The 13,119-nt window shown below is 34.6% G+C and overlaps 1 protein-coding gene across 1 annotated transcript; it reads right to left on the bottom strand.

Moving 5' to 3' along the window:
• Window positions 1-10,688: 10,688 nt before the first annotated feature.
• Window positions 10,689-12,352, bottom strand: LOC123671434 (tigger transposable element-derived protein 6-like). The gene is made up of 2 exons (XM_045605290.1): window positions 10,988-12,352; window positions 10,689-10,715 (listed from the first exon to the last, which is right to left on the bottom strand). The coding sequence occupies exons 1-2, from the start codon at window positions 12,350-12,352 to the stop codon at window positions 10,689-10,691; spliced, it is 1,392 nt and encodes a 463-aa protein (XP_045461246.1).
• Between the last annotated feature and the right edge of the window lie 767 nt (window positions 12,353-13,119).

Here is a 13,119-nt window from a genome sequence, read left to right as displayed (position 1 = left end):
ACACAATATTTCAGCCTGGACTCAATCAATGCATGATAAACCGTCTTCAAAACTGCATCAGATAGAGAATGCGATAACACCCTCAAAGCAAAATTATTCCTGCTAAGGCTTGCCATCAGTTCATCCACATGAAACGTCCAAGTGAGCGCAGAATCCAAATTCACACCAAGAAATCTAACCGAGTTGACCACATTACCGTCCTGATTACATTGGGCTTCGATTTCTCATGCTCGAAATCAATCGCTTCGTTTTTTCATCATTCATACTGAGTCTATTCGCAGTAAACCACTCCAAGGCTGCTGACTTAGCCCTCTCTGAGATACTGCACAACTCGGTTATATCAGAGGATCCAACTGCAATGGAAGTGTCATCTACAAACAAAGTCGTTTTAGCATCAGACACAGACTGTGATACAGTATCTTATAACTGATTCCACCATACTTTTATAAACCAGGGTCACACTTTTTCTGAATAGAACATCTCTCAGGTCATAATTTTATGAGTCAGTTTTCTAAGCCTAATGACGACATAAGTTATGTGTTCTCCCCATCTCAGGTATTGATCGATGACGACACCAAGATATTTATGCTTTTCTTCTTCTCAATAGTTGGACATCGACATTTAACTCCCATACATTTTGGGTTGTGTATATAAATTTTTGAGCATTTAGGTTGATTATTTTCTGTGAGAGTGAATGTGACAAATTTAGTTTTCTCAACGTTTAGACTTAATTTATCATAATTAAGCCATATATTTATCCGTCTCAAACCTTCCTCTGCATCCTCATACACCTTCTGTCAATTTTCACCCTTGAAGACAATAGCGGTATCATCAGCATATAAAATTGAATGACCCTTTATATCGCTCATTCTAGCCAAACTATTGACAAAAATCAGGAACAGAATCGGCCCCAACACTGTACCTCGAGATACTCCCATAGTAACGTTTCGAGGAGCACTAACCAAATCACCAATCTTAACTTGCTGTGTTCTCTGGGATAAATAATTTTTCAACACATTCCAAGCGGGCCCTCTTATTCCATAATTATAAAGTTTATCTAGGAGCTAATCATGAGAAACCGTATCAAAGGCTTTTGCCAAATCTAAGAGAACCGCAAGGCATCTCTCAGAATTCTCCAAGACATGTACTGTCTCCCCAAAAAACTCCAGCACCCCACGTTCTGTACTTCCCTTGTTGATGAAGCCAAATTGCCTTTCCGTAATAATGCTATACTTTTCAAGAAATGCAACAATTCTTGCTTTGAGAGCCTGTTCAAGAATCTTAGCGAAATTACTGATAATAGAAATGGGTCTATAATTTTCGATTTTTGATTTATCTCCCGATTTATAAACAGGAGAAATCCTTGATTCCTTCATCTCAGGTGGTATCACACCCTGCTTAAATATTAAATTTATCACGTCTACTAAAGGCTTCAAAAGGTGAACATGTATGGATTTTATTATTTTCGCACCCCCTCCGTCTGGTCCAGAAGAAGGGTGATTTTTTAATTGTGATATAAATTATATTAATTCTTTTTCATTCACAGGCGTGAGGAAAATCGAGAAACTCACTGAATCACCCTCAAAAAAGTTCGATGGTGTATTTAGAGAGTCATCTATTTTATCCGTCATATCCAAACCCACTCTCGTGAAATTCTCATTGAAAGCTTCAGCTTTCTCTTTATCAGTCGTAATTGATTTATCAGAATGAATCTTATCTATCTATTTTAGTATGTTTGTTATAACAATTATACAGGGTGTTTCCTAAACATGCGGCAAAAATTCAGGGGGTTGTTCCTTGGACTATTCTAAGAATATTTTGTCCTTTGATGATTTTTGAAAAACCTATTTGTTTCGAAGATATAGGGGAAACAAAATTTCAGATGATAACATTTTATTATGAAAAATTACATGAAAATTCAACTCAACCTACAAAAACTGTTGAAAATGACCACCTCTAGCCAGCATACAAGCATCCAATAAAAATAAAAAAAAAAAATAAAATGTTAATTGCTAATACATCACAAAACGAATTCAAATGAAAACCGTGTTTAATCTGTATTCCTTTACCATCTGCACTTATCAATTTTTAGTCAAAAAACTGGCCGTTTTTAGTAATTGGAATGTTGTTTAACAAATTTAAAAATAAATTGTACCTACTTAGTAAACACAGTGCGGTACGCATTTTTATTTAAACTATTATTAATTTTAAAAATATGAAAAATGTTGTTCGCCCTGTATCTTCGAAGCAACGAGGTTTTTCAAAAATCATCCAAGGACAAAACATGCTTAAAATAGTCCAAGGAACAACTCCCTGAATTTTTGCCGCATGTTTAGGAAACACCCTGTATATTTCGCTTATTATCTGCCATGTTCCTTTACAATTATTGCTGTTCTCATTGAGTTTATCTCTATAATATTTATTCTCTGTGATTCTAATCAAGTCAGTGAGTTCATTTCTATATTTTTTAAATTCACTCTTCAACGCGTCTGATGGATTTCTGAGGAGTTTCATTTTCAACTTATCTCTCATCGCCACCGATCTCACGAGACCCTCAGTCATCCAAGGTTTCAATGTAGGTTTGATTTTATTACTTCCTGTTAACTCGATTGTGGACTCATTCAGATGTTTTTTGAATTTATCATTAAAAGCTGTGTAGCATTGTTGTTGAACATCATCACAATGCAGAACCTCAACCCAACTCTCCTCAGCTAAAAGTTCTTCACTTCTACTATTATCTATTCTATAAAAACGCCGTACATCATCTTCTTGTTTTTTGCCTCCGGCTCAGCCCTCTATTTCGAGAATCAATGATGTACAGAAGTGATTCGTTATATTAGTTCCGATAACCGAAGAATTGCATATTACATTCTCAACTGTTTCCTTTTTTCTCACAAAAATATGATCAATAGCAGTTCTTCTGTTACACGAGTCGGTATGTTGATATATGATTTGTAACTAACCATTTTCAATGAGATTACTACTATAATAATTAACCTCTTCAGATAAACTATCAAGCAGATTAATATTAATATCGCCCAAGAAAACCTCTACTGATCGATGTGTCATCTCAGAGAAACAACTCGTTATAACATCGTCAAACCTTTCGACATTCGTTGCAGGAGATCTGTATGATGCCGTCAATCCAATATCGATTCCGAGAAATTCAAAAGTTATCCTTAATAAATTGGTTTAAGTTATATTAATTACAACTGAATCAACTGAAATTGTATTCTTTATGTAAACTATCACCCCATAATTTTCATTAAACTTTGATTCATTGCTATATGATGAATAATTTGGAATTTCAAAATTATCTCCAACATCTTTCAGCCAACACTCTGAAAGAACAATAACATCAACTCGATCAAGCTCTCCGTCTAGGTACACTAATAGTTCATTGAAATTCTTTCCCCCGCTCTCCTCTCGCTTCCAAACATTCACTAATTGTTGAATACATGATAGTTGAAATTCCAACCTGCTCATCGAGAACATCCAAATAATAATAATAACTCTTTATCAAGTGAAAAACACTAGTTACAACAGAAAAAAGAAATAAATTAATTCAAATCAGTGATATTTCCGTATATGTGCAATAAACATTCTCCTGAAAGTCTTATAATCAACTGAATCTCTAATCGTATGTGGTAGCCCATTGTAACAAACCAGACCCCTCGCCAGTGTGGATCCTGTCATCTGTCCAGTACGGTAAGTATCAAGAAAAAAATGTTCTCTGAATCTTGTATTGAGATCGTGAATTTCATGAACATATGTTAACTTCTGAGATAAAGAATTTGGTTGCATGTTATTTCTAATTTTATGAATTAAATCCGAAGTTCTGAAGAAAATCCTCTGTCTAACACTCATCAAATTGATAGCCTCCAACATCAACCTTATTGGGGTCCTCCTGTCACATTTTGAAACCACTCTCATGCCCCTATTTACAATTTTCTGCATTTTATCAATAAACTGGATGACAAATTGAAGAAAAGGGATGTACAGAAATCCAAATGGGGCAACACAATGGGTCTGAACAATAACACTCTAGTTTTCATATCAATTTTGTTACTGATTCTTCTAATAAAGTGAATCTTTCGCGCCTTTTTTTTCATAATATATTCTGCATGTAGCTGAAATTTCAATTTAGAGTCCAAAATTACACCTAGGTATTTTATCGACTCCACCCTTTTCAACGCATTATTTTTTATTAATATGTCAACCCCCTTTCCATTAATCATTTTGAGGAATTTCTCTTTACCGAAAATCATAAAATTGCTTTCCTTAAAATTAATTTGCATTTGAGTATTTTCCAGCCAACTACACAGCACGTTAAGATGTTCGTTCATCAACAATTCCATTTGAAATATATCCTCACCGGTGATAAACAACATTGTGTCATCTGCAAATGCTGACAGCTTACCATGCTTCATATTCTTGACAATATCATTCATATAAATGAGGAAAAATAAATGTCACAATGTTGTTTCCTGGGGCACTCCATACTCAGTATCCACAGAACTCGACTCCTCTGAATTTGACTTTTTGTCTCCTATCCGTCAAATAAGATTTAAACCAATTTATAGCCACTATTGTTTCGAATGCTCTTTTGAAATCCAAGAAAACAGCAAGAACGATCTTATTCTCATCAAGTTCCTTCAACCATCCATGACAGACATTCAACAGTGAGCTTTCACAGAAATGATTGTTACGAAAACCCGATTGACTATCTACAAATATATTGTTCTTATATAAGTATTCAAGAAGTTGATCTTTAACTGCTAGTTCCAAAACTTTTTCACATATCGGAAGAGTGTGTACACCCCTAAATTCCTCACAATTCTTCGTGTTAGCCACCTTCTCAACCGGTGTGACAGTAGATACCTTCCACATTTCAGGAAATTCCCCGCACTCCAAAGATGTGTTCACCACGTCAAGTAACCTATTTCTCACCACCTCAAAGGCATCCCTAAAGATTTCCGTTGTGATTCCGTCGGGTCCAGAGGTCTGTCTCAGCATTTGTACAAACTGCTTCAATTGTTTCATTCCTATCTTTGTGAATTTTGAAAAACTCGAGCCTATTTTTTCCATACCCAATTGAAAGGAACCATCTTTTGGAATTATTGTTACAATATCTTCTATACTCTTAATAAAATAATTATTGAACCTATCTGCTGTCTTGGAGGCCTCAGTCAACATAACACCATCAAAAATTACACCATCCTCGAATCGATTTTCCTTCTTCTGTACTAAAGGTTTCAATTTATTCCAAATATTTCGACCTGTACTTCTCCATATGACGTCATGATAATATTTTGTTTCCTCGGTTCTCAGTCTAGTTGTTACCTCATTTCTTAGTACCTTATATTTATCCCATCCTATACTACTTTTTGTGAAAACCGTTTTTTATATTGATCATCTCTTTTCTTCGTCAATTGTTTTATATCATTATTTAACCACTGAATGCATGGCTTATTGCCTACCTTCTTTTCAATTATCGGACACATTCTGTCGAACGATCTTTTGAGTGGTTCCATGAAATTATGTGTTAATACATTCACATTGGTACTATTGTTTTCCCAACTCGCCATTCTCAAATTGTCCTGAAATTCACTCGAATTATAACTCTTATAGGAACGCACAATGAGTTTGCAGTTGTTCGGACTCGCATTTAGTTTGCCTAAGTTTAATGTTATTATTGAATGATCAGAAATTTTTGGCGTTGAATGTACGGTGTGGTCAACATACCTATTCATAATTTGTCACAACATGATCGATTAATGTAGAGCTATCCCTGGTGATTCTTGTGAAATCTTCTACAATTTGTGTCAATCCACTTTGTTGATTCTTTTACATTTATCTGCATAAAAAGATGATTTTTTGAAATCACCTAAACATATCACATAACCATCAAACACTGAACAATCCTCAAAAAATCCCTCATAAAATTCAAAAACTCTGGTACCCGAACACTCGGAGGATGATATAAAGCTGTCAACAATAGTCTATTATGTTTGACTTTTAGTTCGATGGTAATTAGACACAAATAATTTTCCTTACTAAAATTGAACTTGACAGTATACTGTAAGCCATACTTCAATAAAATTGATACACCTCCAGTTCTGGTGTTGTTTGTGGTGCAGTTTAGAAATATGTAACCATTGATGTTCATCTCACTCACCCTCACGTCCTCGGTGATATGCGTCTCACTCAGGTAAATAATGTCAGGTTTCCACTCTCGTACTAAATTGACTAATGCACTTTTGTTATTCAGAAATCCCTGACAATTTAAGTACATTATATTTTCCATTCTTGGTTGCTATATATCCCCGCAGTTGGTTCTTTTTATCATGCTCTCAAGTATTGTCAAATAACATGGACAGTTCTGATCGAAAGCAGTGTGATCTACGCTTAAATTCACCCTTAAATTCTCAACTTTTTTTCACACAATTGACGCATTTTTTTCATTCTCATTCTCATCTCATTCTCTAGTGTCATGATTTCCAGCACATTTAAAGCAAGCTTTCGTATGTTTACAGTCTTAATGAAAATGGTTGTATCCACCACAATTGAAACAACGTAATATACCGTGGTACTCATTAATGAAGCATTTTCTCCACCCCAAATTCAATGTTTCCAGTTTTTTATTATTTGTGATACACCATCTGCTAACTTTTTAATGAATGATTGATCCTGTAGACAATTTTTCAACGCATCTTGAACGGAATTTTGTATTTCTTCTCTGACATCTCTTGTGATAACCATTTTTACCAATAATTAATTTCGTCACTTCAGTATTGCAGTTAAGAAATTCGATCGGAGTTTCGTCGCTTTGTATAATCAAATTAAGAACAGGAGCACAACTATATACGTCTTATTCACAATCGCTCATCATACCATGAAGTATCATTCGATCAAGAATAACAATTGTAGCTCTTTATTTTCAAATCATTATGTACAAGATACAAGTAAACAAGTCCAAATGAAGGGAAATGGAGTCAGAACATTCACCTACTACCTAACAGCAGAAATATCTGTACTATTGACCTTGTTCAGGTGACTTTGCATCTTTTGTTAAACATTTTTCATTCACATTGAATCATGTTTCTAAATTAGGTGAAATAATGTTAGTTTGCTGAGATCTGAATGTAGATATGTTGAAAGATGGTTGTCCTAATCGGACATTATTTTAAGACTTACTTGAATTGTTAGAATACCTATCTATTAGACAAGGAATCAACTTTGATTCTTAACGGTTATTGACAGTTGATGTTTAGAGAAACGAGATACTTTGCTATACACATGTTTTATAGATTTAGATGATTAAGATTCAGTTTAGAGAAACGAGATATTTTGCTATACACATGTTTTATAGATTTAGATGATTAAGATTCAGATTAGAGAAACGAGATATTTTGCTATACACAAGTTTTATAGATTTAAATGAGAGATTCAGATTAGAGAAATGAGATATTTTAATATACACATGTTTTATAGATTTAGATTATGCAGATGTAGATTTTGCATACTCATTGTATCAAATTGATTTAGATGTTTGTAAATTTAGAGATTTCACATTCATCATTTGAGAAAGTTATATTATGTGAATTTAGAGTATTTTTCAGAGTCATTATTTGAGAGATGTACATACATCATTCGAGAGGCTCACATGAGGAAATTTTAGAGTGTTTATTTAAACCTTTCAGAGCCTGAGATTATGTAAACTTTAGGAATTGTGCTAACATACTTTCTGTTTTAGATTGGATAATTTTATAAAATTTACATACCACACCTAGAGTATTGGAGTATGTAGATTTGAAGATTCTACATACATTGCTTGGAGCATGTAAAATTGGATGTTTCACATTCCATAAACATAATCCAGAGATGGAGATATTTTGAGACTATATATATTGATGAAAAATTTGGGGAATTATTTATTTCACTAAACTACAAAAACTGCAGTATGGTAAGATTAGTGATAACTATTATTTCAGGGCTTCTTTCATACAATGCTTGCTGTGCTGTGTTGTTTGTTTGTAAGCTAGGGATATTATAGGATTCAAGTATTCATCCCGTATTTGTAAAATGGCCATACCTAACTCAACAGGTTTTCATTGCAGTGCGTGATACCGCTTTTGTAGTAAGGTTTACAAATATGAGGTGGTGATGTTTGAAAACTTAAATAACCCTGTTTCGGATTGTATCAGATTGCTGTGCGTCTGAGGCAATTCAGAAGCACGAAACAAAATTTTATATCTTATACCTGGTAGTAGATGTACTAAGAGAGCATATAATGCACAAAAATCTTAAAATACATAATATAAATATTTTGTTTCATAAATCCTGAAATAGATGGCAGCCAAAGGAAATCAAGGAAAACCATTGGTGGATTATCATAGCGATTCCACCATTTCCGTAAGTGCAGAAGATACAGGTTTCATGCATTACGAGGAAAGAGAGAATTGTCAAAATCAATGTAAGTTTTTCATGCAATTAATAATTGCCCATTTCCTTGATCTTAGCTGACTAGAAAAGTATCAACGAGTGATACGTAGATGAGAGATGCTAGAGAAATTTTAGAGTCATTACACAAAACCCCCTTTTGAGAAATTAGAGATCTGAGAGAGGAGAAATTGTCGACAATGGAGAGAGTACAATAGAGAGAGTAGAGTTATGAGAATATAAGAGTATTAGAAAACCCAGGTATATAAAAATTATTAATTCATGTTACAGAGGTAACTAGAGTTATGACAATAATTTTTATTAAACTCTAGAGAGAGTAGAGTTATGAGAATATAAGAGTATTAGAAAACCCAGGTATATAAAAATTATTAATTCATGTTACAGAGGTAACTAGAGTTATGACAATAATTTTTCTTAAACTCTAGAGAGAGTAGAGTTATGAGAATATAAGAGTATTAGAAAACCCAGGTATATAAAAATTATTAATTCATGTTACACAGGTAACTAGAGTTATGACAATAATTTTTATTGAACTCTAGAGAGAGTAGAGTTATGAGAATATAAGAGTATTAGAAAACCCTGGTATATAAAAAATTAATTCATGTTACAGAGGTAACTACAGTTATGAGAATAATTTTTTATTAAATTTTAGAGAGAGTAGAGTTATGAGAATATAAGAGTATTAGAAAACCCTGGAATATAAAAAATTTATTCATGTTACAGAGGTAACTAGTGTTATGAGAAAAATTTTTATTAAATTTTAGAGATTTAGAGTTGTGAGAATATTTTTGAGATTAAATCTTAGAGATTTAAGAGTTTGAGAAAACCCAGCTGTATTTAATAAAAATTAATTCATTTCACAGAGGTGATTAGAATTGAGAGAATAAATTTTTGGGGTTAAAATTCTAGAGTACTAGAAAACCCAGGTATTTAAAATTAATCTATGTTGCAGAGCAGAATTCAAATTTTAAGATCTGGATGGACAGTCTATGATCAGAGCTTTTTGACAAACGATTTGTTGGACGTCATAGAGCCAAGTACGAGTAACCAAACTTTTTCAGAGGCTAACAAATCCAAGAGAAGTAGTTGAGTATGAGGTATTATCATAAACAGAATTGAGGAGAATTATTAAAAGAAGACTTTCAATATCCGAGACCCTGTTGAAGTAAGTAGAGGTTTGAGGCTCTCCAGGAAGTGCAAGTCAAATGCGACACTCACACTTCAGGTAAGAGCTTACTTGTACTCCATTAAAATGGAGAAATACGAATCGGTCGATGATTTCTGTGAAAGATTCGACTCGATAGTATGAGAGTATGAAGCTTTCGAGGTATGATTAAGCTAACTGCTCAAAAAGATAAGATCTGCACTTTATCAGGCTGTATTACCAGTCATATCCGAGTTACGAGATGCAGATCTGACCAGGAGACAGACCCCAAACCAAGAAGGTAATTTAGACGAGATCAGAGAGATTAGAGGTTGAGAAGAGGTCTGAAATTGAAGAGGAGACTCCAAAATTTCAACGGGTACATAAATTGAAATGCTTCCGGTGTAACAAAGAGAGACACTGGTCAACTGATTCAAATTTGTGCAACAGAGTAAGTAAGTGACTCTGTTTCGGTTGTGGGACAATCAAGTAAGAGGATTGAATTAACAATGGTGGCACGAACGAAACGTTCAAATTTAGAGGATCGAGTAGAGGTAGGATGAACAAGCCACGTCTCAACACTAAGAGACGGAGTCATGTAAACCAGAGGAGAATGAGAGAGAGTAAGAGATTCAACAAAGAGGGTCGCTCCAAGGCAAGAAAGGTTGGAAGTATAAAGCATAGAGAAACTAAAACAGGTAAACTTGATCCAATCATTAACTTTTTAGCAGATTCTGTAGGAACAGACCATATCGTAAATGATTGTCTGACTTGAGAAACTTTGAGAGATGTCAAAATATGAGTGTAGAGAGCGTATAAAACGAGATAGCAGTCATTGTAATCGATATTAAGGGTGAGTTAATCTTATACAGTCGAACCTGGATAAGGGAGAGTTCAAGGGACCGCAAGGTTTGTTTCGCTTATGGAGGTTTCTCACTAACCCGAGTTTCTAGCTAATGAAGGTTTCTAAGTTACCATTATCACTCATAGAGGTTGAATAAAAAAATGGAAAACATGTATGTATGTACATATGTGTAATGTATTTCATTCTACTTACAAATAGGAAAAAAATCTCACACATTTATTCAAAGAAATCTTTAATTTTCTTCTTACAAATACATAGTAAATAATGAATCTTACACATCTTTTAAAAAAAAATCTGTTGTTTTTTCTTACAAATAAAAAATAATGAACCTCGCACATCTATTTAAAAAAATCTGTTATTTTCTTCTGTTTTTCCGTATTCAAATTGTGAACATGCTTTTCTAATTCGTAAATATTATCGAATATTGTTTTATCAACAACCGCAGAGTATTCAAAAAATTTGTGTATATTCTCCAGTGCAATTAAAATTTCTTGCTTCTTTGGAATGTTTTTTACTTCTGTATCCAAAGTCTGCAATTGGTCGGCTTCATCTTCACTGTCATTTCCGTCAGTACACGTTGTAGCGAAATTGTGCACGATATCGTCATCGGTAAATTCTCCAGCGGTAGCCAGGAGGTCGTCAACTTGTACAAAGTCTTCAAAGGTTGGCGTTAACACATCACCAGTATATTCGTGACACACAAGCTTGGCCCAATCCTCATTGCTAGGTCCAGCTTCAACTTCATTATCCTCAGGTATAAATTCCTGTTTATCTGTGCTGATACAAAATCCAGCCTTCTTGAAACAGTTCTTGACAGTAACGTCACTTACTTTGTACCATGCTTTCCTTGCAAATTTCATGGCTAGGAGTACGCCAATATCATGGTTATTGCTTGCTTCGAGACACGTAAGGGTGTGTTGAACAACTTCTCTGCGGTAAAAGCGTTTGAATGTGTGAATGATACCTTGATCTAAAGGTTGAAGTTGACTGGTGATGTTGGCAGGCAAAAACATGACTTTTACGTTTTCGAATGTTGGTAAGTCATTGTGGGCAGCACAGTTGTCAATGAAAAGCAGGATTTTTTTGTTTTTCATCATCATTTTCTTGTCGACGTTTTTCAACCAATCCTTGAATAATATCTTGGTCATCCAAGCTTTTGTGTTACTTGCATAATCAACAGGTAAAGTCTTGACACCTTTGAAACATCTAGGTCGTTTTGATTTCCCTATCATTAAAAGAGGTAGCTTATCAGTACCGGTCATGTTAACGCATTGAAGAATAGTAAGACGTTCCTTACTTTGTTTACCTCCATGACATTTTTCGCCCTTAAATGTGAATGTTTTATCAGGAAGACACTTGAAGAATAGAGCTGTCTCATCCGCATTGTAAATGTCGTTTGGATCATACCCCTTCAAGAGACTTGGCAGTTCTTCAGTCCATCGGTTACACACGCTTTGGTCTACAGATCTACTTTCTCCAGCGGCTTTTTTGAAAGCTATATCATGACGTCTTTTAAAACCTTCTAACCAGCCATTACTAGCCGAAAAGTTCTGATATCCCAATCTTGTGGCAAAGTCTTTAGATTTTTGTTCCAACAGGGGTCCATCTATGGGGATGTTCTTGTTAAGGGTTTGTTTGATCCATTCTAAAAGGCAGTTTTCAATGTCGGGGAACTCGGAATGTCGACTCCTCTTAATATTTCCGTGTCCTTCAGAGCACTGAGACTTTATAGAGTCTCTTGACTTGATAATTTTATAATAGGTTGATTCTGGTAGACCAAACTCACTCTGAATTTCATTACGCGATTTTCCACACTCAAACGCATTCACGATCTTAAGTTTTTCACTCAGAGATAAAACTCGGATTTTTCTTTTAGACATTGCGCTAGACTTAAGCTTTCTTAGCACTTGATGTCAACTGGGGTAAGGTAGTTACATCGATTGTTTTAAAAGTGAGGGCCAGATTTCCACAAAGACAATGTTAGGTAATTCCCCGAAAACATGTGTTTATGTTTTCGGGGAACTACCTCCATGCCAGACTCTCGCTTATAGAGTTATAGACAAATAGCAGTCTTAGTTATAGAGGTTCGAACACAAATATATCTGGCGGTTCACGACTTTCTCTTATAGAGGCTTCTATTTCTCACACATAGAGGTTTTAGGGGCTAAAAATGACGGGACCAGGCAATTCCACTCACTTAAAGAGTTTTCTCGCTTACCCAGTTGTCACTTACACAGGTTTGACTGTATTTAGATTTTAGAAATGAGAATACTAAGAAATTGCAAAACGTATTTGCAGAGAAAGAGATTTCTGAGAATTTACTTCCCTTACGTAAACTCGCAGACTCTGGGTTCAATATTTACTTAGATGTCCAAGTCCTAAGAGTTTACAATAAGATTAATAATGAATTTGTTTTAGAGAACAGGTCCTAAGAGTTTATAATGAGGTTAATAATGAAATTGTTTTAGAGGACAATTCCAAATCCTAAGTGTTTACAATAAGATTAATCATGAGATTGTTTTAGAGAGTCGAGCAACGATAAGCGAAGAAGATGAGATGAGCTTGCAATCGCAGACACATTCCAATAACGAGTTATTAGGTTCGGAGGGAGAACCAGAATCTGCGATTGGGAGGGAGAAGTAATATA

This window comes from Harmonia axyridis, chromosome 1, assembly GCF_914767665.1.
Source record: "Harmonia axyridis chromosome 1, icHarAxyr1.1, whole genome shotgun sequence".
NCBI lineage: Eukaryota > Metazoa > Arthropoda > Insecta > Coleoptera > Coccinellidae > Harmonia > Harmonia axyridis.
The sequence above is the reverse complement of the archived record's forward strand: the minus strand, read 5'-3'. Positions and strand labels throughout refer to the sequence as shown.